At 44.1% G+C, this 24,796-nt stretch overlaps 1 protein-coding gene across 2 annotated transcripts in view; it reads left to right on the top strand.

The window, feature by feature from the left end:
* npepps (aminopeptidase puromycin sensitive) overlaps positions 1 to 24,796 on the top strand; it is a 64,750-nt gene that overhangs the window by 29,023 nt on the left and 10,931 nt on the right. For both annotated transcript variants that reach the window (XM_083970082.1, XM_083970083.1), the window contains 8 exons: positions 505 to 669; positions 3,316 to 3,420; positions 3,517 to 3,577; positions 4,962 to 5,071; positions 5,748 to 5,811; positions 6,437 to 6,576; positions 20,188 to 20,322; positions 23,234 to 23,453. In XM_083970082.1, the coding sequence (XP_083826208.1) occupies positions 505 to 669; positions 3,316 to 3,420; positions 3,517 to 3,577; positions 4,962 to 5,071; positions 5,748 to 5,811; positions 6,437 to 6,576; positions 20,188 to 20,322; positions 23,234 to 23,453 (1,000 nt within the window). The remainder of the gene's footprint in view (positions 1 to 504; positions 670 to 3,315; positions 3,421 to 3,516; positions 3,578 to 4,961; positions 5,072 to 5,747; positions 5,812 to 6,436; positions 6,577 to 20,187; positions 20,323 to 23,233; positions 23,454 to 24,796) is intronic.

Below are 24,796 nucleotides of genomic sequence, written 5' to 3'. Positions count from 1 at the left end.
CATCAGATTTTACCGCGGGGGGACTTTGGGGAGGACACGGTGTTGCTCGAGGTGAAGACCGGGCGGACTGTCGGCTGAGAGCTTCCTGGTTCAGCTCCGAGCAGCTGCAGCCTCGCGGGTGAGAGCAGAGCAGCTGCGCTGCAGCAGCTGCTGCATCTGCATGCAGAACTCGTTTGCAGAAGCCGAGTTATGATAAAAACTTCCAGATCATGAGCTGTCATGTGACTTTGATCGTCATCTATTTCAGTTCTCCTCGTCGTAGAGTCCCCAAATTTACATATAATGTGTATTAAAGTGTCTATTTTCATAATTTAAAAAAAAAGCAAAAAACGTAAAATTACGTTTTCGGCACTCAACGCATGGGAACGAAAAACGAGAAATTACGTGGTTGGCACTCAATGAGTTAATTTACCCATAATCCCTCAGAGAGAGCTGTGATTCGCTGCAGCAGTTGGACGTGACGACAAACATGCCTGATCTCTCTGTGTGTGTGTGTGTGTGTAGGAGTGGTGGACCCACCTGTGGCTGAACGAAGGCTTTGCGTCGTGGATCGAGTACCTGTGTGTGGACCACTGCTTCCCAGAGTACGACATCTGGACCCAGTTCGTCTCGGCCGACTACACCCGGGCTCTGGACCTGGACGCTCTGGACAGCAGCCATCCCATAGAGGTCAGTGTGTGTGTGTGTTAGTTCAACATTTTGGCAAATTGTCCCATCGCCATAATCCCTATAGTCATAGCAGTAGGTTCGTTACCTTTAATTGTCGGTGCAAGCTGTTTTTAGAACGGCGGAGCAGAGCCGTGAGCTGCTCAGAGCTACGCTACGAACGGAGGCTCATTATGGGATTTCTTAATTGGTTTCCCTCATCAAACTCATCAAATACACAATCCAACAACTCCACAACGCTCTGGTGGACAAGTTGTGAGCTGCACATTCACCACGCTATGAGATAATAACACAACGTTACCACACAGAGTTGTTTTAGAGGGAAATTCAGAGACTGTTTGATGAAAAACTGTCCCTGAAGGCAACGTGCATCAGCGGTTTTGCATGAATTTCCCTCTAAAACAACTCTGTGTGGTAACGTTGTGTTATTGTCTCATAGCGTGGTGAATGTGCAGCTCACAACTTGTCCACCAGAGCGTTGTGGACTACCGCAAAACAGGAGCAATTAAAAAGAAAAATCTTCAGATTCATTCTTTTAGACCTAAAATATTACGAAACTAGAGCCGCAGGTTGAATTTGCCAGGAATTGTCCTTTAAATTCACACAATGTAACGCCACTGACAAAACAAAACAGGACAGAAAAGGTTAAAAACAAAACAAAAAGGATGTAAACACAGAATTAGACGGTTAATGCTCAGTATGCATTTAATCAAACTTAGATTTTTCCCATTTCATGTTGTGCTTTTCTATCTTATCTTGATTTATTGCAGTTATTTTTTCCAAAAGAAACTGGCTTCACACTTTTTTTTAAAAACAAACTAATTCAAATTCAAGTTCCTTTTTAATTGGGCCTTAAATATAAATAAATATTTCCCCCCAAGAGAATAATTGTGTTTTCCGTCTGCAGGCAATTTACACCAAGTACAAAATATTTAACAGTGTAAATTCAAAGTTATATATTTATGGGCCAATTTTAGAACATCTAACCACAAACTGACCAAACATGGACAATTAAAAAATAAATGTACATACAAAGGATGTACAAACAAACTTTACATAATGGTGATTGGTCAGTGTTGAAAATATTAAGTTCAACAAAAGTAAAGTTGAGGAGAAAACGACTTTTCCCAGTGAGACAGAGAAGATTATTTGTGACCCGTTCCATCAAAATGAGTCGGAAGTCGCAACGTTCTATTTTTAGATAATCAGCTGATAACGTGGAAAACCCATAGAAAATAAAAAAAAATTTTTTACCCTAATTTCAAAGCAATGACATTCAAAAACAATCTCCCAAAGTTTCACAGTCCAGATAATTGAGAAAAGGCACGAAAATGATGATTAAAGTCGACTTGCAACTTAAACCCTCTGAAAATGAGCGTTGCTTCGGTGCAAAACATGAAATATCTCCTGAACCGTTTATGATAGAGACGAGCTGTAAACTGCATCTGAATCGCGGGATTCTCCGCTTTCCGACGGTCATTGAATGGTGCCTCTATGACGAGAAGGGACGGGTACAGAAACAGATGCTAAACCGAGTAGCATCGACGCTAACAGAGCGTAGCATCGTTGCTAACAGAGCGTAGCATCGATGCTAAACCGAACGTACACGCTTGCACATGTTTTACAAAAACAAAACATCACAACATGTCAACAAAACATGACAACTTCTGAACCGTTTATGATAGAAACGAGCTGTAAAAAGCATCTGAATTGTGAGATTCTCTGCTTTCCGAGGGTCATTGAATGGTGTCTCTATGACAACAAGGGACCGTACAGGGTGCGTGTAATCACGTGGTACAGGAACAGATGCCAGAGTCACTGGCAAAAACTTTAACTTTAACTGCTATTTTCTCAGGTTTTAGAACAGAATAAGAGAGTGAAAGATCATAATTCAAATGGCCACATCTCGAAAACCATCAAATGTATGACTTTGACTAGGGTATCATTTTAAAGCTTATTTTCTAATCTTTCCATTGATACCAAAATCTCAACTTTGAAATTTGGGTCACTGTGACTCATTTTGATGGATCAGGTCACATTTAAGCTGTAAATAAGTTGGTTCAGTCTGGAAATAAAAGTTAAACGTGAGTAGGGATGTCACGATTATACATTTTCTTGGTACGATTATTGTCAGAGAAATAATCACGGTATTACAATTATCACGATTATTATGCACTAATTAATTTCACAACACTATGAATGTGTAAAATCAAATACAGTCAAAATATAATTACACTGCTCATTATTTATGCAAAATGTTTCAAGTATCTCTATTAATATATGACCAATTCTTAATCCCCCAGGGGAAATGTTTCAGGTCATAAATTGTTATCTATACCAAATATTTGCGTTTATTTTAATCGTTTTTTGTTTTGTTTTGCTTTAAAGAAAAAAAAAAATATTATTAAAAATGACACACTAACATTTAAATTCCTACCAATTCATGTTACGTTAGATAAATGGACCAGTATCTGAGCATTTACCTTTATTTTTGCGCCACATCTGCCGATAAAGGTTCCACCATCGTGTTTTTTGGAAAGTGACGGTATTTAGGAATCTTTACGATTAATTAATTGTGGCGTTTAATACCGCGATTAATTGTCAAAACAAGTAACTGTGACATCCCATCACATGACTTCTCTCCTCCAGGTGAACGTTGGTCATCCATCAGAGGTCGACGAGATCTTCGACGCCATCTCCTACAGCAAAGGAGCGTCTGTGATCCGCATGTTGCACAACTACATAGGAGACGAGGTCGGTGGCCGCATGACGACATCATCATCATCATCATCATTATCATCGTCGTTTACAGTTTTTATAATCTCATCAACGTTGGTTCTTCTGTTGCAGGACTTTAGGAAAGGAATGAACGCTTATCTTTTGAAGTTCCAACACAAAAACGCATCGACAGGTAAGAAAGTTCATGAAGGACCCATTTCACTCTCGACACGGCTGTTGATTGTTCAGTAGAAAATTACAGCTCAACATAAACACAGCAGAGAGACGGACAGGGTCTAAGAAAAAGTGACAAAACAGAAAATACGCTAATCAAAGTAAACAATAAGTAAATAAAGAAAGTGTATAATACAGGGTTCCTACGAAAGTATGGAAAGTATGGAAAAGTATGGAATTTGATTTTATACATTTCCAGGTCTGGAAAAGTATGGAAAATGGAAATTATTGTATGGAAATATATTTTTCTTAATACTTATCTGGGTTTGGTCTTATCTGAAGTTATCTGGGTTAATTATTTTTGTATGCGCTACCTATAGCTACAATCTCCTGGAAATTATTTGGTTACATAATGGCATACACATACTCAGAATAATGAAAACAAATTATTAAATGCATGATTTTTTAATATAATGCACAACTATTTACTCATTTTTACAGAGAAGTCTGGAAATTAGGGTCTGGAAAAAGTATGGAATTTGGAAATTTCAAATGTGTAGGAACCCTGATAGACATTTAGACTGAAGAAGTGTAGGCTGAAGCTTAGTTTATTCTGCCTTCCCCCATTATAAATCAGGTTATATTAAAAACTATGCATCTACTGTTTCCTTTTATCAGTAAATAAAGTAAAAAAAAAAAAAAAAGAAAAAAGTTTGTAAGGAAAACTATTTGATTGTATACATTTCCAGGTCTGGAAAAGTATGGAAAATGGAAACTAGTGTATGGAAATACTATATTTATCTCATATCTCAATACTTATCTGGGTTTGATTAGCTACAATCTCCTGGAAATGATTTGGTGACATATCAGAATAATGAAAACAAACCATTAATTGCATAATTTTTTTACATGATACACATCTAATTACTCAAATGTCACAAATAAATCGATTTTTTTTCTGGAAAAAGTGGAGTTTTGACATTTCAAATGTGTAGGAAGCCTGGATGTAGCACAGCAGACGCCACAGTCCATTGCTCTAACTTATATGAATCTATCCTCCTACTTCTGAATGTTTTTTTAAATGAGGTTATTGTAGCATACTGCATGTTTTTAAGTCATTCTCCAGACTTTTAGATTAGTGTTGGTTCTGATTTTTGTCTTTCTGAATCTACACACCTGTCTGAAGTTGTAATGACTTTGTCTTTTATTGAACATTTTCTGAAGACAGTCAGACAGCTTGTTGTTGGCAGCAGTTTTGAAGTCCACCAGGTGTTTGAATTTGAGTTCATATGTATTTATAAAGAGCTGATTGGTCGGTTGCAACTAGTTTTGCTTTGTTTATGACTTTTGTTTTTGAAGTAAGATGGTTGGTTTAGTGTCGTCCTCTCTCTGTCTGTCCACAGAGGACCTATGGGACTGTCTGGAACAGGCCAGTGGGAAACCCATCGCCGCGGTGATGGGCTCGTGGACCAAGCAGATGGGCTTCCCCATCATCGTAGTGGACCAGGAGCAGGTTCGTCTCTCTGGACACTCAGCCGTCCTCGGCCTGGACCGTTCATAGAATCTGGCTCATGATTTAGATTCTGGATTCACACGATCATAAAACTTACCGTACTTTACCGTACTACTGTATATCTCATTTTGTCAGAAGCCTGTTTTTTTCTATACTCCTTTATTTTTGCCTCTTTTATGCAGTCCAGGCTTTTGAAAAGAGAGTAAACATTAGAGTATATATATTGCTGCTGAATGAATCTTAAAAACTGACTTACATGTGATGTGTATTTTTGGGGGAAATACGTTTCCTGGAATAGTCTGTAGGCAATCATAATCATTCAACTGTTTCACTGGTGTTAAAAATGCAGACTAAAGATCGAGAAAACCGGCATTATCGTAGAATCGCAATTTAAACCAAATCGGCTTCCAAAAAATCGTAGAAGAATCGAATCGGGGGGAAAAAGCATATCGTCCCAGCCCTAATATTCAGGTGCGCTCTATAGTCTGAAAATTACGGTGTATATAATCCGAGAAAAATGATTATTTTTTTTGTAATTTTGATTATGACCTTTTCCATAATGGTCCAACCCGACTGCCGTCTGTTGTCTCTGCTGTTTGTAAAAGAGAGAGGAGTGTTGTTGTTGTAACTCTGCAGTGTGTTTGTTTCTCTCTGACCACGGTGTCGTGGTTTACAGCAAGGTGACGACCGCATCCTCACGTTGTCTCAGAAGAAGTTCTGTGCCAGTGGACCACACAACGGTCAGTAGCACCGACCACCACACGCTGCTACACGCTGCTACACGCTGCTTTAACAGTATTAGATTTCTTTGCTACTTATTACTCTTACTTGAATACATTTCCAAGACAAATATTTGTACTTTTACTGGAGTTAATTAGTAGGAAGGCTGAAAAGTACTGGTTACTTTCAGGTCTTTTTCTAAAATCCTATTGGACACAAGCTGTGTTTGTCTGTGAAGGAAACCCTAACCCCTAAAAGCAGCACATCAGTGCAGCTGCTTTCAAAGAGTTCATTCTCACTAACAAGAGTTAAAAGCTCCTTACATTCATTTAGAAACAATTAGAGTCATTCATTGATGTGAACAATAAGACATTTACTCTGACTCTGACTTTGACTTAAAGTACATTTAAAAGCATGTACTTTTGGATACTTAAGTACCTTTAAAAGCAAGTACTCTTTTACTCTTACTGCAGTAACATGTTGACTGAGCTACTTTTACTTGTAACAGAGTAAATTTTGACCAGTAGTATTTGTACTCTCTTACTATCTCTGGACGCAGCAGACTGAACTGTCTCCTCTGTCTGTCCCGTTGGGGATGAATAAAGTTTTTTGAATTGAATTGAATTGAACTGTCCGTCTGTCCAGGTGAAGACTGTCCCAGCTGGATGGTTCCCATCAGCATCTGCACCAGCGAGGACCCAAAGTGCACCAAGCTCAACGTTCTGCTGGACAGACCCGAGACCACCGTCACCGTGAGCGGCGTCGCCACCGACCAGTGGATCAAGGTGAGAGACAGAGAGACGGCAGCTGATTGGACGAGAGAGAAAAACAACATCTGCAGCTGCCAACATCTGTTCACGAGCACAAAGACGACACAAAAGTATTTTCAGTCATTAATGAAACAGATTCACTGGGACGACGGCGACAGAGGAGAGGGATACATGTTTAGAGCTGCAACAATAAATCGATTAATCAAACAATAATCGATTATTAATCGTCAAATATTCTGATAATCTAATAATCAGTTTGAGTAGTTTTTTAAAGGAAAAAAAGTCCAGATTCTCTGATTCCAGCTTCTTCAATGTGAATATTTCTGGTTTCTTTGTTCCTTTATGACAATAAACTGAGTCTCTCTTTGGTTTGTGGACAAAACAAGACATTTGAGGACGATGTCGTCTGGTGGTTTGAGAAACACTGGTTGATATTATTCAACATTTTATTGACCAAACAACTAATCGATTAATCGTTTAAATAATCAACAGATGAATCGATAATGAAAATAATCGTTAGTTGCAGCCCTAGACATATTATCATCTCATGAACGCGCCTTTATTTTGAAATTCCTCGTCTGTTTCCACCCGTCAAAGCAAAACCAGAGCAGCAGCAGGAAGCCGGAGGAAGTCGACTGTTCTGTCGTCTCTTCTCCAGCAGCGTGTAGAGATATTTTTTAGATTTTATAGAAGAAGCATCGACTAATAAGTCACGTGCTGTGTGTGAGATTAAATGGTCAGGAAATATAACAAACTCTGCTGGAAAAATGAATTAAAACACAACTTTAAAAGAGATGCGACTGAGTGCTAAAGCTGCAGGTTCATGTGAGAAAAATCAACAAACAGGAAAACTGAATGTTTCAAGGTAAAAACAGGGTATCCGCGGGGTCTTGAAAAGTATTAAAAGGTGATAAATCAATTTTGGGAAAATTAAAGCAGAAGTGAGTGATATATTTGTGTTAATATAAGTCTTAAATAGTTATATCTTCCGACAGCAATCACTTACATAGAGTGTTTGGACTGAAACACGGGTCTCTCAGTCCCTCTGCTCTGCTCTGAGCCGAAGAGAAAACATTTATCGTATCCTACAGTTTTTATCCAATGAGGAGAGAGAACGGCATGCAGGTCTGTGTGTGCAGCCAAGGAACGCCGTGAATGTGGTGACGTAGCGACGAGGACTGTTATGGTGCGTTCAAGGAAACTCGTATTTTTCCGACCGTGAAGTGGTACCAGTTCGATCTGGTACGAGTTCACCGGTCGGAAGTTACGAGTGGCCGTTATAGTGACTTTCACCGGTAAAACAGGTCGGAGAGACACGAGTGGGTTGCCTGGAACGCTACAAAGTCGTAAGTTGTGACTTGAAGCTGTAATTTACGATTTCAAAAGCCTGCCTGGAACGCAGCATTAGCCAAAACGACCGGATCACTCACTTCTGCTTTAAGACCCTTAAAAAGTATTAAAAAGTCTTTTCACGACTTTATAAAGTCTTAAAAACAAAATCAAATGAGCTGAGGCACGTGTCATGACTGTCTGTACAGACTGTAGTTTTTGTTTTTGGAGAGTTGAGCAATATTTCTTTTTTGATAAACTTTTCCTTTGATTTATTATCCCAGCCTATTTTGAATTCTGTTGTAAGTGGTCTACAGTCTTAGGGGCCGTGTCCACCAGGCGCGCTTTCAGCGCTCTGGGCGTCTACTTTCCATTCAAACCCTATTGAGTTGGGTGCTCACAGCCACGAGCCCGGAAACTGCTTTTCCACTAGCCCTAGTACCTGGTACCAGGTACTGAAATAGTACCAGGTACCATTTTTAGTACTGAGCCACGCCACGCCATGCGGAGCCTAGCAGTGCCGCGCCGTGCCACGCCATGCGGAGCCTAGCAGTGCCGGGCCGTGCCACGCCATGCGGAGCCTAGCAGTGCCGCGCCGTGCCACGCCATGCAGAGCCGAGCAGTGCCACGCCATGCGGAGCAGTGACGAGCCATGCCGCGCCATCTAGTGCCGAGCAGTGCCGAGCAGTGCCGAGCCGTGCCGCACCATGCAGAGCCGAGCTGTGCCGAGCCGTGCCGCGTCATGCAGAGCCGAGCTGTGCCGAGCCGTACCGCGCCATGCAGAGCCGAGCTGTGCCGAGCCGTACCGCGCCATGCAGAGCCGAGCTGTGCCAAGCCGCGCCGCGCCATGTGGAGCCGTGCCGCGCCATGCAGAGCCGAGCAGTGCCGAGCCACGCCGCGCCATGCAGAGCCTTTGTGCCATGTAGTGCCGAGCAGTGCCGCGCCATGCCGAGCCGCGCCATACAGTGCCGAGCAGTGCCGAGCCACGCCGCGCCATGCAGAGCCTTTGTGCCATGTAGTGCCGAGCAGTGCCGCGCCATGCCGAGCCGCGCCATGCAGTGCCGAGCCGCGCCATGTAGTGCCATGTAGTGCCAAGCTGTGCCGCACCATGCAGTGCCGAGCAGTGCCGAGCCATGCCGCGCCATCTGGTCCCGAGCAGTGCCGAGCCACGCCGCGCCATGCAGTGCCGCGCCGCGCCATGTAGAGCTGAGCAGTGCTGTTAAAGTGTAGTGGAAAAGCGCCACTAGTGTCGTCACTCTGAGAGTTTCTCCTCAGAGTGACGACACTAGTGGCGCTGTGAAGATAAAAGTTAGTGACAGATGATCTGAGACAGACTGCCCAGCTGGTCAGAGTTCCAGAGGAGGAAACCACAGACAGACAGCCCCTCATCAGACTCCAACTCCCTCACACAGACTCAGAACGAGGACACACTGCCTTCTCCTTCTACGCCCCACACCGATGGAATAAATTACAAAACTCACTGAAAATCGATAGACTTATCTCACTTGAGGCTTTCAAAAACCTACTTCTCACCACAGCATTGGGGGCTCAGACTCAGACGTTTTCGCTAATGCTGCGTTCCAGGCAGGCTTTTGAAATCGTAAATTACAGCTTCAAGTCACAACTTACGACTTTGTAGCGTTCCAGGCAACCCACTCGTGTTTTTCTGACCTGTTTTACCGGTGAAAGTCACTATAACGGCCACTCGTAACTTCCGACCGGTGAACTCGTACCAGATCGAACTGGTACCACTTCACGGTCGGAAAAATACGAGTTTCCTTGAACGCACCATAACAGTCCTCGTCGCTACGTCACCACATTCACGGCGTTCCTTGGCTGCACACACAGCCCTGCATGCCGTTCTCTCTCCTCATTGGATAAAAACTGTAGGATACGATAAATGTTTTCTCTTCGGCTCAGAGCAGAGCAGAGGGACTGAGAGACCCGTGTTTCAGTCCAAACACTCTATGTAAGTGATTGCTGTCGGAAGATAGAACTATTTAAGACTTATATTAACACAAATATATCACTCACTTCTGCTTTAAAATAAAGGTTAAAGGGATAGTTCAACATTTTGGCAAATTGGCCCATTGCCATAATCGCTATAGTCATAGCAGTAGGTTCATTACCTTTAATTGTAGGTGTAAGCTATTTTCAGTACGGCGGAGCGCAGCAGCTGGCTGCTCAGAGCTACGCTATGGAGGCTAATGGAATTTCTTGGTTTCCCTCATTAAACTCATCAAATTCAACATCCCAAAACTCCACAGCGCTTTTGTAGACAAGTTGTGACCTGCACAACCACCACGCTATGAGATAATGACGGAACGATACGAAACGGAGCCGTTTTCGAGGTAAATACAGGGTAAATACGGAGACTGCTTGCTGAAAAACTGTCCCTGAACGCAACGCGCATCAGCGGTTTTGTATGAATTTACCTCGAAAACGGCTCCGTTTCGTATCGTTCCGTCATTATCTCATAGCGTGGTGGTTGTGCAGCTCACAACTTGTCTACAAAAGCGCTGTGGAGTTTTGGGATTTTGTATTTGATGAGTTTGATGAGGGAAACCAAGAAATTCCATTAGCCTCCATAGCGTAGCTCTGAGCAGCCTGCTGCTGCGCTCCGCTGTACTAAAAATAGCTTACACCTACAATTAAAGGTAACGAACCTACTGCTATGACTATAGCAATTATGGCAATGGGCCAATTTGCCAAAATGTTGAACTATCCCTTTAAATAAGAGAAACATCCTCCAGACTCTGGATGACAGAGGTTTAACTAGACTGTAAGGCTGAACCCCCAAAAATCGAAGCTTCGTTCGTTGCCATGGTAATCGATCATGAAGTCCGTGATCGATTGTTTTTGTTGACACCGGTTCTCATCGGCAACGGCTACTTGGCATCCTGGAAACCTGCCTGACTTTGGAGACATGTGTTTGTTTGCCATAATTCATTATTTACGCTATGATTATCAAAATATGGTAATCGGGTCAGCCCTACTAGACTCTGGAGGAGGATGTTCATGGTCGACCTCCACCTGTTAAAGCTGTACAGAAAAGAAAATTGAATTTGAGCCCACTCTGGGTCTGGCTCTGTGCAAAATTCTATTTTTGAGTAAATCCGGGATGAAAGGAGCGACGTGGGCCCGCCTTCCAGTAGGCCCACCAACCGCAGGAAGGACCATGAGGGGTCGGTGCCGTGTGTTTTGGGTGGCAGCCGTGGGCGGGGGCCCCGGCGACCCAATCCCCGGACAACGACTCTGGCTTTAGGGACATGGGATGTCACCTCGCTGGGGGGGAAAGAGCCTGAGCTCGTGCGGGAGGTTGAGAGGTACCGGCTAGAGATAGTCGGGCTCACCTCCACGCACAGCCTGGGCTCTGGAACCCAACTCCTTGAGAGAGGCTGGACTCTCTTCCACTCTGGAGTTGCTCACGGTGAGAGGCGGCAAGCTGGTGTGGGCTTGCTCATAGCCCCCCAGCTCAGCCGCCATGTGTTGGAGTTCTCCCCACTGAACGAGAGGGTCGTTTCCCTGCGCCTTCGGGTCGGGGATAGGTCTCTCACTGTTGTCTCGGCCTACGGGCCGAACGGCAGTGCAGAGTACCCGGCCTTCCTGGAGGCCCTGGGAGGGGTGCTGGAAAGTGCTCCAACCGGGGACTCCATCGTTCTGCTGGGGGACTTCAATGCCCACGTGGGCAGCGACAGTGTTACCTGGAGAGGTGTGATTGGGAGGAACGGCCTCCCTGATCTGAACCCGAGCGGTGTTTTGTTATTGGACTTCTGTGCTAGCCACAGTTTGTCCATAACGAACACCATGTTCAGGCATAAGGGTGTCCATCAGTGCACGTGGCACCAGGACACCCTAGGCCGGAGGTCAATGATCGACTTTGTAGTCGTGTCATCTGATCTCCGGCCGTATGTCTTGGACACTCGGGTGAAGAGAGGGGCTGAGCTGTCAACTGATCACCACCTGGTGGTGAGTTGGATCCGCTGGCAGGGGAGGAAGCTGGTCAGACTTGGCAGACCCAAGCGTATCGTGAGGGTCTGCTGGGAACGTCTGGCAGAATCCCCTGTCAGGGAGGTCTTCAACTCTCACCTCCGGGAGAGCTTTGACCAGATTCCGAGGGAAGCCGGAGACATTGAGTCTGAATGGACCATGTTCTCCACTTCCATTGTTGACGCGGCCGTCCGGAGCTGTGGCCGTAAGGTCTCCGGCGCTTGTCGCGGCGGTAATCCCCGAACCCGGTGGTGGACCCCGGAAGTAAGGGATGCTGTCAAGCTGAAGGAGTCCTACCGAGCTTGGCTAGCTCGGGGGACTCCCGAGGCAGCTGACGGGTACCGGCAGGCCAAGCGGACAGCAGCCCGGGCGGTCACGGAAGCAAAAACTCGGGTCTGGGAAAAGTTCGGGGAGGCCATGGAGGAGGACTACCGGTCGGCCTCGAGGAAATTCTGGCAAACCATCCGACGCCTCAGGAGGGGGAAGCAGTGCTCCGCCAACACTGTTTACAGTGGAGGAGGGGAGCTGTTGACCTCGACTGGGGATATCGTCGGACGGTGGAAGGAATACTTCGAGGATCTCCTCAATCCCACTGGCACGCCTTCCGTCGAGGACGCAGAGGCTGAGGATTCAGAGGTTGATTCATTCATCACCCAAGCTGAAGTCACTGAGGTAGTCAGGAAGCTCCTCAGTGGCAAGGCACCAGGGGTGGATGAGATCTGCCCTGAGTACCTCAAGTCTCTGGATGTTGCAGGGCTGTCGTGGCTGACACGCCTCTGCAGCATCGCGTGGCAGTCGGGGACAGTGCCTCTGGACTGGCAGACCGGGGTGGTGGTCCCTCTCTTCAAAAAGGGGGACCGGAGGGTGTGCTCCAACTACCGGGGGATCACACTCCTCAGCCTCCCGGGGAAAGTCTATTCCAGGGTGCTGGAGAGGAGAATTCGGCCGATAGTCGAACCTCGGATTCAGGAGGAACAATGCGGTTTTCGTCCTGGCCGTGGAACGCTGGACCAGCTCTACACCCTCCGCAGGGTGCTCGAGGGTGCATGGGAGTTTGCCCAACCAGTCCACATGTGTTTTGTGGACTTGGAGAAGGCTTTCGACCGTGTCCCACGTGGCATCCTGTGGGAGGTGCTCCGGGAGTATGGGGTCGGAGGCCCTCTGCTGAGGGCTGTACGGTCCCTGTATGACCGGAGCAGGAGCTCAGACCTGTTCCCGGTATGTGTTGGACTCCGGCAGGGCTGCCCTTTGTCACCGGTTCTGTTCATTATTTTTATGGACAGAATTTCTAGGCGCAGCCAAGTGCCGGAGGGGGTACGGTTCGGGAGCCACTTGATTTCATCTCTGCTTTTTGCGGATGATGTGGTCTTGTTGGCTCCCTCGAGCCAGGACCTTCAGCATGCACTGGGGCGGTTTGCAGCCTAGTGTGAAGCAGCTGGGATGAGAATCAGCACCTCTAAGTCCGAGGCCATGGTTCTCGACCGGAAAAAGGTGGCTTGCACCCTCCAGGTCGAGGGAGAGTTCCTGCCTCAGGTGGAGGAGTTTAAGTATCTTGGGGTCTTGTTCATGAGTGAGGGGAGAACGGAGCGCGAGATCGACAGGCGGATCGACAGGCGGCCGCAGTAATGCGAGCATTGTATCGGTCCGTCGTGGTGAAGAAGGAGCTGAGCCGAAAGGCAAAGCTCTCGATTTACCGGTCGATCTACGTTCCCACCCTCACCTATGGTCATGAACTCTGGGTCATGACCGAAAGAACTGGATCCCGGATACAAGCGGCCGAAATGAGTTTCCTCCGCAGGGTGGCGGGGCGCTCCCTTAGAGATAGGGTGAGGAGCTCTGTCACCCGGGAGGAGCTCGGAGTAGAGCCGCTGCTCCTCCACATCGAGAGGAGCCAGCTGAGGTGGCTCGGGCACCTGTATAGGATGCCCCCTGGACGCCTCCCTCGTGAGGTGTTCCGGGCATGTCCCACCGGGAGGAGACCAGAGGAAGACCCAGGACACGCTGGAGTGACTACGTCACTCGGCTGGCCTGGGAACGCCTTGGGGTCCCCCCGGAAGAGCTGGAGGAAGTGTCCGGGGAGAGGGAAGTCTGGGGATCCCTGCTCCGACTGCTGCCCCCACGACCCGACTCCGGATAAGCGGATGAAAATGGATGGATGGATGGATGAAATTGTGGTGTTTTTTTTTTCGCATTGGATAATGCGCACAGATTATACGTCATCCTGTACACGATTCACCAGCCACTGATATTGGATCCGTAATCCGTCATTCAAACATCTGAGATACACACACGGAGCTCGGTCTCGCCCCAAGCTTTGAATATCCCGCCCGCTCGATAACGACCAATCAAATTCAAATTGACAACTCGGCGCGACAAACAGGACAAACGGCCGTTTCTGTACAGCTTTAAACAGCCTGCTAGGCGGTTGAGCGGGTCGTCCAGTAACCAGAGGGTTGGCGGTTCGAATCCCGCTCTGTCCCAGTCTCTGTCGTAGTGTCCTTGGGCAAGACACCTTACCCACCTTTCCTCATGTGCATGTGTATGAATGATGGTGGTGGTTTGGTGCACATTGGCAGCTGTGGCTACACCTAGTTTACCATCACTGGTGTGAATGAATAATGGTTGCTGTAAAGCACTTTGGGTGTTGGGTGAAAAGCACTATATAAATGTAATCTATTACTACCAGGAGAATGAAGGAGATGCTGTTTAAACATGCAGCAGCTTCTTACATCCTGGTTCTGTAGAGCTGCTTGTTCATTGACAACACACATCGTTGTGTATGATGGGACCAGCATGACGACTACACATAATTAATAACTATCTAATAACCATCAGCAGGTCTGATACTGCAAAAAAAAAAAGCAACATACGGTATTTGGTGGAATGAGTGAAAAGCAAGGCCGAATATATAAAAAAAAAAAATTAAATACACCTGAAATGTCTAGTAGGCTAATTGAAAAATTAAAAAAAAAAAAAACTGACCAACAAAGGTTAGGAACCACTATTTTAAAAGACACTTGGGTTTTTTTGGAATGTACTTGTAGATCTTTCAGCACTCACTATTAGGGCTGTCAGAACGAACTTCGCTATTTGAATACAATTCGAATGTTAGTCAAAATGAGAACATTCGATGGTGGAAACTGACGTTCGAATGTTTTTAATGAGGCAAATTAACGTGGTGCGTCGCGACGTTCAGAGTAGTACACATGTTGATAAAACAACATGCAGTTATTGTTGTGCACAAAGTAAAGCTGCAGCTTCAAATATACAAGCAGAGTTTTTTTTAAATTGCCCGTTCATTCGGCTGCCACGGTGCGCGTATGCGTCCCCACTCTACACACACACCTTTTTTTTTTTTTTTAATTGATCGATCCGCAGACCACTTGTGTGCTGATCACGGATCAGCTGTGATCTGTTGCACCACAAGTTACTCTGTGCCCTAACCCCGCCTGTGAAGCCGGGTTTCCACCGAATCAACGATCCTTCTTTTTTTTTTTTTTTTTTTTTTACCGCAACATATGCAGGGTTTCCGCAGGGTTGTAAAAGGTATTAAAATGTAGTAAATGAAATTAGCAAAAATTAAGGCCATTAAAAAGTATTAAAAAGTAATAAATGTCATCTGACGAGGTATTAAATTTTCGAAGCACTATCCAACTAAGAGTTTGTTCCCTTTTAAGTGCAGGCCTAAAAATCCCGTGAATTTATTTAGCCTATATTTTATAAATTATATGTGCAAGTAGGACCAGAGCGATATCAATGATGGGACGTCGGTCAGTGTGCGTTCGCGGTAAAACTATTTGCGCTTCAGTCTAAAACTGTGCCGCCTGGGTGATTTTGGCTGCTGCCTTGGTTAAAACGTGTGTGCACTGGGGACCGTTCAGATGTATTGTCATTACTTTCAATATAGATGCGCATCATGCGCGATCACAATGTGTCAGTGTTGGGTCAGACCAAGATTCTCCCTCGGTGTCTCTCCTACTGTTTCCCACGGAGCTCTTCCCCGTTTGAAAGGTGAAGGAAGCCCATGTGAAAAGACGTCAGGTCAGTAAAATGTTGAACAGGCTGATAATCACGTGAAAGTGAAGCAACCTCATTCATAGTAATAATAATTTGTTAATGATGAGTGTCACCGCCCTAAGCACACACCCCTAACGGGTAACAGGTACTTGATTTGAATTGTAAGCATTTGCCTACTACACTTAGTCACTCAGAAAGTTAAGTAAGAAAATGACAGTAATCTGTTACTTTTTAATTAGTTACCCCCAACACTGAAGTTCGAAAAGTTGCCACTACAGTTGCAGCTCGAAGTCGTGTTGGTATTAAAAAACATTGTGACGGTATTAAAAAAGGTATTAAAAGGTATTAAATTCAACTTAAGAATTTCTGTATAAACCCTGAAAAATTACAAAACTTGTTATATTTAAACAGAATTAGACACTTCAATATGGGAAAAAAAATCAGTTTAAATGTCTGGTTGAGCTCAGAAATGAAAATCTCTTGTGATGTTTTAGCTGTTTGTGGTTTGATCTGGTCCCACTCAGCTCAGCCAATCAGCTTGGACCGTGACATTTGGTTACTGGTTGTGTTGTTGTTTATTGTTCTGTTTGGTATTGATTGATCAGTATCAGTAGTAGTTCATTGATCAGATCGTATTGGTCTGATATTGAACATGTCCTCCGCTCCAGTGGGAGTTGGTCGTCGTGGTGACTTTGTTCAATGAAACCCTGTGTTTCGTCACCGGCTGTCTGGGTGTGTTTGATTTCCACACAGGCTGAAGTTTCCACTGTCTCCACCTCCGGCCTCAGCGTCGTCATGTCACCGTTCGTTTCTCTCTGTCCAGTGTTGGTTTGACCTGCGGCCGTGAAGCTGCTGCTGTTAAACTTTAAACTCATCTGGATCAGTGTTGTTATTTTATATTTTATTTGGTAACATTTTAAACCGAGCGCTGAGGTTTCCAGAGTCTGTAGCTGGAGCCTGAAGGCAACTGAGTCAATCAGAGGAGGAGGATGAGACGACCGACCGACCGGGGGGTTAAACAGAGTTCAGAGACTGACTCCACTTCCTGTTTGTCATCGTCGTCGTCGTCGGTTACGAGCAGGGAGGAGGACGAGGTCATCACAGACTCACCCACACTCCTTCGTCTTCTTTAGTTTCCTACAGTGTTGTCACGATACCAACATGTTGGTACCGAAAAGTATAGAAAAGTATAGAAAAACATGTTGGTACCGGTTTTCGGTACTTTTCCAAATAAAAAGAGAATACAAAAAATGTCATTATTGACTTTATTTTAATAGAAAATCTTAGAACTATAACATATTAATCTGAACTCTTCCTAAATTAAAACATTAGTAGTCTGTTTAAAAATGAATATCAACTTGTTTTATTTGCATTAGCCTATTTGAGGTCTGAAAACACTGCATCTCTTTTTGTTATTTTGACCAGTTGTAATATTTGGGAGAAATTGTCATCAGTAGTTTATAGAATGAAACAAAAACGATCATTTTACTCAAACACACACCTATTGTTTCCCATACGTAGACCAAATTGATTCAGCCACCCCCCCCCATCAATGCAATCGTTCCGTTAATTCATCTCCGAATGAAATGAAAGTACCGGTCCCATCTAAGCGCAGTATGGTACCGTTTTAAATGCGTCAGGTACCGGTATACCGAACAACCCTAGTTTCCTACAGTAACTCAGCTCCTTCGTCCGATGACGCCGTGACGAGAGGAAGCAGAATGAGAGTCATGGACTCGCTCCACCTCTCCTGGGTGGAACCTGTTAATGAACTCAAATGTTGATGATGAGTTTGTTGCTCCAAATAAAAACTCATCAGAGGTGCAACAGAGCAAAAAGCAGCGAGAATGGGTTTTTGGGCCTGTCCCAATTCTCCCCCTAGCCCTAAATATTTGCCCTAACCCTGTATTTTGCGCGTTCACGTGTAGGGGTAGGGTGTCCCATTACTCTAGGGAGCAAGGGGAAGTGCGATTTTGCCCTTAAAATCAGCCCTCAAAATGTAGTGAGGTCCGATGCGGGCTTAAAATGAAGTGGAAGATGAAATTACCCGTTGTCACGATCGATCGCCGTTTAGACAAATCTGAAATGCTTGAAGAAACATTACTATTTCTGTGTGTGTGTGTGTGTGTGTTTTGTGTCGCGATGTGTGGTATTTATTGGGGGAATCACGGTGTCGCATCAGTGGCTGCAGCTGACAGGGACAGCTAATGGTAGCTAAGCTAACAGCAGCAGCAAAGCTAACGGCGGTAGCTAAGCTAACAGCAGGATGTCAGCTGTTAAAACCCTCCCGTTGTGGGACACGACATGAAACTACTCCAGTTAGCTCAGTCATGTTGGAACTCAGATATCCGCTGGAGAAAATATTTTTTCATGGAGCGTTTATTGAGTCACTGTGTCTTACTGTTAAAGTTAAACAGGTAGCTAACCGTTAGCCCGGCTAATCTATGATAACCATGACTAATTACAAAAATTGTTTGGACTGAGATAAACAAACACAGCCAACGCAACAGGCAACACAACAGCTGGAACCGCCGACATTTTTCCTGAATGAAAATAGTAGCACGCTCCACCGGTAGAATTGTAAACATGTGACGTATGTTATCACGTTCGCTACGTTCACGACACTAGTGGTGTCCCGTTTCCATAGGGAAAGATTTCCAGCCACTTTCCCTCAACGAGGGGGATTTACGGTTGAGGGCACTCAAAACCAAGTGGAAGTTTTAAGGGGGAGAATTGGGACAGGCCCTTTATTCAAGCAGCCGACACTCGTCTATAAATAGATTGAATCTACAACTGTGATGCTGCTGATCCACATGGACTCGTTCTCATCTCTGCTCCCAGTCAGTCTTCCTTCCAGGTTTTATTTTTTTCCACATATTTAAAGCAGAAGTAAGGTGAATGTTTGTGTTAATATAAGTCTTAAATAGTTGTATCTTCCGACAGCAATCACTTGCATAAAGTGTTTGGTCTGAAACACGGGTCTGTCAGTCACTCTGCTCTGCTCTGAGCCCAGGAGAAAACTTTCCTTGTATCCTACAACCTTTATTCAATGAGGAGAGAGAACGGCATAAAGGGGCAGTCCTCTCTGTGTGTGCAGCCAAGGGATGCGCCTGAATGTGGTGACGTAGGGACGAGGGCGGGGACTGCTAACTCCATCTGCTGACAGGAAGTTAGACAAAACCACCGGATCGCTTACTTCTGCTTTAAACCTTCTTGGAAATAAGTGTAATAAATGTTCAGCTCATGATGTAACAACGCTGCATTTCGTAATAATCTGACACATTTTGTGATGAAATTCCTGAACGCAGTAGGTAATAAACTTGGACACATTTTGTAATAAGTTGTTCCATGTTGCACCAAATCATTACATTTTCTTCATTAAAAAAAAAGTGCAAAACCTGCATTTTGTAATAACTAATGCATTTTGTAACAACTTATTACAAAATGCGGTGAAGTTGTGTTCAAGAATTGTATTACAAAATGTGGCGTTATTACATCACAAGGTGAAAATGTATTTCATTATTACATAATGTGGCGCTGCAGGACTTTACAAACCTGGGAAATAAAAGACAAGAAAATGCTAAACATTCACCGCCATTCGATGTGAATATTAGACAGATGCCACAATTAACCAACTCGCGTATCCCTCCGCCCAGGGTTAGCGCCCGCCGATCAGCAGTTGGTTAGGTCCAAATAAAAACTGTGTTTTTCCTGAACTTTGAAGGGCTGGAAAAAATTATATTATAGCGAACAATGGAACTGGGGTTTTTTTTCAGGTAAAACCTCTTTTAGGCCGTGAAAATAGGCCGTTTCTTTGGGTCTGTTCACAACACTGTATGTTGTAAATCTCTGGGCAGGGCTATTATGGGCTGGCGTTGCTAACAGGAGGAGTGTAGAGAGTCTTCTACTGCAATTAAAGTACTTAGGGGCTATTTGGAGATCATACAACCCCACAAAAATGCTACTATCCCTTTAATTTACCTACTTATACTACTATTTATTGTTATAATAATAATATTCCACTTGCCTTGCCTCCCAACTCAAAGGTTTAGGAGCACAAGCAGAAAATCTAGGGGCACAAACTGTCAATCAACTTGCAAAGCAGATCTATTTCCATTTCCTTGTTCACACACCTTGGTCTGACACCGGCACTGACGGATTTGAGTGTGAACAGAAAAACAAAACGACACATTTACTTGTCGCACATCTGCAAGTAGATGAAAGATTTAATCTGCACTGTCTCAAGTTGTGACCCAGATGTGTGATCCAGATGTTGCTGCTGTTCCACAGATCAACCCCGGCACCGTGGGCTTCTACCGCATCCAGTACAGCTCGTCCATGTTGGAGAGTCTGCTGCCAGGCATCAGAGACCTCAGCCTGCAGCCTGTGGACCGGCTGGGCCTGCAGAACGACCTCTTCTCCCTGGTAGCACGCACACACACACTCACTCACAGACACACACACACACACACACACACACACACACACACACACACACACACACACACACACACACACACACACACACACACACACTCACGCACACACACACACACACACACACACACTCACGCACACACTCACACTCACACACACACACACGCTGTAAAACAATAACAATCATCTCCCCGTTTTATTCCTCCAGTGTTAATCAGCATCAGGTGATCAGACTCTGAGCGGCTCAGTGGAAACAAACTCACTGAAGCAGAACAGACAGAACTAGACCACAACCATGTTCAATCTTTAATTAATTAATTAATTAATTTCTATAAATAAATAAATAATACATCTATTTATTTAAGCCTCCACACACAAAACAACAATCTGATAATCTGAACATTTAAAAGCAGAGAAAAGTGAGAGTGGTGTTATGTTCCCGGTCGACTCAGCACAGAAATTAAAGTTTTAAGTTTTATTTGCACAACTATTAGAATCAACAAAATAAATGAAATAAAAAAGATAAAACATGTGCAGGTTTAGGTAGAAACCCACTCTGGGTTTATCTTTAAACCTCACCTATAAAAAATAATTGCACAAATAACAAAGAAAAACATTTAGATGGATAGATAGATAGATAGATAGATAGATAGATAGATAGATAGATAGATAGATAGATAGATAGATAGATAGATAGATATTCCTTATTACAGACTCGGGTCCGTTATGGGAGGGTTGTAATAGCATTACAAACAAAATAATACAAAATATAATAAAATAAAGGAAACAACAATTAATTTTAAGATAAAAAATTAAAAACAAAAGAAAAAAGAACAGCTGAAATTAAGCTTTAGATAATCTCTGTGGATTCATTTGACTTTTAACACTTTATGAATAAAAAACGACCAACACATGGAGGTCCAGAGCTTCAGATCGTGTCACAAAGGAAAGAGAAAGATCTGGAGGAAACTCTTCATCTGGAAATAACTCGTTTTATTTTCCAGGAAAAAGTTTCCAGTGAAATCCAGATTCTGATTTGTTGTGTAACTGAGTTTAGAGTTTTTCCAGTTCACAGGAAACACTGAGGCAGAAAAACACAGTGGTTGGGTCAGTGAATGAAAACAAGAACAGGAAGTTCATATCACATCAACAGTTTAGATCCTAAATATAATGTAATGAATCAGTGATTATTTCTCTTCAGGGACAGTTTGTTTCTGACACAGGAAGTGACCGATCTGTGGGAAACTTGGGGTGAAACACGAGTTGTAGCTCGCATGTTTTACTTTCTGTTTCAAACTCTGATTACAACAGTTTTTACAATATACAACTTTATTTTTTTTACAATTACAGTAAAATTAGTTTAAAAGACAGACACAAGTTATTATATCTCCAAATTAAAATTCTTTCATGAATTAAATGACACACAGGCCTTTTATAGCTCTAATTAATTTATAATTCAACAGAAACCAGATTTATTTCTTCTTTCTGTGATTAGTTTATGAGTTAATGATTTTTAAAAAGTAAAAGTACAAAGTTCAGTAGTAATTAACTCTATATTTTCAGTTTGTCACCTCCTCCTCCTCTTTGTGTGTTGCCGCAGAGCAGAAGTCTTTTCAGAATAAAGCGGAACTGTGTTTGTTATTGAGATGTTATCCTGTTATCACATGTTGCTTCACTTTGAACTTCTCATAATCTCGGTCGCAGCTCAAAACCAAAACCAAACCGCAGCTCTGATCATGTTACATGAAGTTACACGTCGATTATGATCCTATCAGGACCCAGAGGAAGTGACATCATCAGGTCAAACCTCAGCCAGAAACATGATAAGGGCTGCAGCTAATGATTAGTTTGTGTCAATGATTAATTGATTAGTTGTTTGGTCAATAAAATGTTATAAAATGTTAAAATATAAAATGTAAAGTATAAAATGTCGGGGAATTTCAAAATAAAGGCACGCCCACAAAATGGTAATATATTGTTAAGCACCTTGTAACTTTGTTTTGAAAGGTGCTCTACAAATAAAATTATTATTATGTATAGGGCTGCAACCAAGGATTGTTTTCATTATCGATTAATCTGTTGATTATTTAAACGATTAATTGATTAGTTTGGTCAATAAAATGTAAAAAAAAAAGTTGAATAATATCAATTAGTGTTTCTCAAACCACCAGATGACGTCCTCAAATGTCTTGTTTTGTCCACAAACCAAAGAGAGACTCAGTTTATTGTCATAAAGGAACAAAGAAACCAGAAATATTCATATTGAAGAAGCTGGAATCAGAGAATTTTGACTTTTTTTCCTTTAAAAAACTACACAAACTGATTATTAGACGATACATTTAAAGGGATAGTTCAACATTTTGGCCAATTGGACCATTGCCATAATCCCTATAGTCACAGCAGTAGGTTTGTTACCTTTAATTGTCGGTGCAAGCTATTTTTAGAACGGCGGAGCAGAGCCGTGAGCTGCTCAGAGCTACGCTACGGAGGCTCATTATGGGATTTCTTGGTTTCCCTCATCAAACTCATCAAATACACAATCCAACAACTCCACAACGCTCTGGTGGACAAGTTGTGAGCTGCACATTCACCACGCTATGAGATAATAACACAACGTTACCACACAGAGTTGTTGTAGAGGGAAATTCATGCAAAACCGCTGATGCACGTTGCCTTCAGGGACAGTTTTTCATCAACAGTCTCTGTATTTCCCTCTAAAACAACTCTGTGTGGTAACGTTGTGTTATTATCTCATAGCGTGGTGAATGTGCAGCTCACAACTTGTCCACCAGAGCGTTGTGGAGTTGTTGGATTGTGTGTTTGATTAATTGATGAATTGTTGCGGCTGTAAACATGATGATGATGTGTTATGTGTGTGTGTGTGTGTGTGTGTGTGTAGTCCCGTGCGGGGATGATCAGCACGGTGGAGGTTTTGCGGCTGATGGAGGCGTTCGTCAACGAGCCCAACTACACGGTGTGGAGCGACCTGAGCTGCAACCTGGGCGTCCTCTCCTCGCTGCTGTCGCACACAGACTTCCACGAGGAGATCCAGGAGTTCATCAGAGACCTGTTCACCCCCATCGGCCTCGAGCTGGGCTGGGACAGCAGGGCTGGAGAGGGTGAGGAGGGGGAGGGAGAGGGGGGGGAGGAGGAGGAGGGAAGAGAAGGAGAAGTGGATGAGGGAGAAGGAAGAAGGGGAGGAGGAAGAGGAATAGAGGGTATGCACGTGACGTCACGGTACTCGCAGGGATGTGATTCTTCCGGATTTGCCACAGCCGAGTCTCGGAAGTCGCTGTGGAACGTCCACTGAGGGGCAAAAAGACGAGTGGCAGAAAAACGACACAAGTAACGGAGCGATTTCCTCCGAGCCCATACAAGTCTGACAGGTCATGCTGCTTTACATGCTGGCAAAGCTAGACATAACAGAGCTGCTAAACATCTTGAGGATACGTCTCACTTTGACCGAGTTACATTCAAGAACCTGTTCTCAATGACGGAAAGTAAATTCACTGGAGCGGCCATTTATTTCTAGGGCTGACCCGATTATCATATTTTGATAATCAAAGCTTCGCGGACATAAAATCGATTTAAATCGAAGCTTCGGCGGCCGGGGGGGTGCGAGATCCTAACGTCTGACGGGGGGCGGCGGCGGCGGCGGCGGCGGCGGCGACTGTAACGGAGGGGGGTTGCGCGATCGTAGCGGAAATAATGAAAGTAATGGCAAACAAACACTGCATATCTCCAAAATCAGGCAGGTTTCCAGGATGCCAAGTCGCCTACTCATTGTAATGTAACAATTGCAGATCAGAACCGGTGTCAAAAAGGAAAAAAGGAGCAAAACAAAAAAAAATCGATCACAGACTTTCATGATTGATTACCATGGCAACGAACAAAGCTTTGAAGCTTCAAATTTTTTGGGTCAGCCCTGTTTATTTCGATCGATCAGCTGTGTTTACAGTTTCAGGTGTCATAGTTCTGATGTTTAGACAGATAAATTAGTCCTAACACATCCTACAGTTTGCCTGGTCAGAGTTTTTCAGAATAAAAGCAGCTTGTGTTTTAGTGTCGGGAGTCACAGTCAGGACGACAGTAACAGCTGTAATCTGGTCCCTCTGCACAGTAACAGTGAGCCTGTCTGTCACTCTGCAGGTACCGGGTACACTGTGTGTTACTATGGTTACAGGATTGTCAGTGTGTTACTATGGTTACAGGATTGTCAGTGTCCGTGGAGCAGACGGTTTCGGGGAGCTGGTTGTCGATTCCTTTTGACATCAATTTGTTTTGATCTCAGATATTTTATCCAGTTTATGAGTCCTCCGCTATCCGCCAGCACGTTGAGGGAGGTTTGTTTTGCCACTCAGTCCGATCGAACGGGGCGTTGTCGAGGGCAACGTGACGTAAACGCATACCCTCTATAGGAGGAGAGGGAGAAGAAGAGGGGTATTTAAGACTCATATTAACA

Source organism: Trachurus trachurus, assembly GCF_905171665.1.
Source record: "Trachurus trachurus genome assembly, chromosome: 1".
Taxonomy (NCBI): Eukaryota; Metazoa; Chordata; class Actinopteri; order Carangiformes; family Carangidae; genus Trachurus; species Trachurus trachurus.
This window is presented reverse-complemented; position numbering and strand designations above follow the sequence as displayed.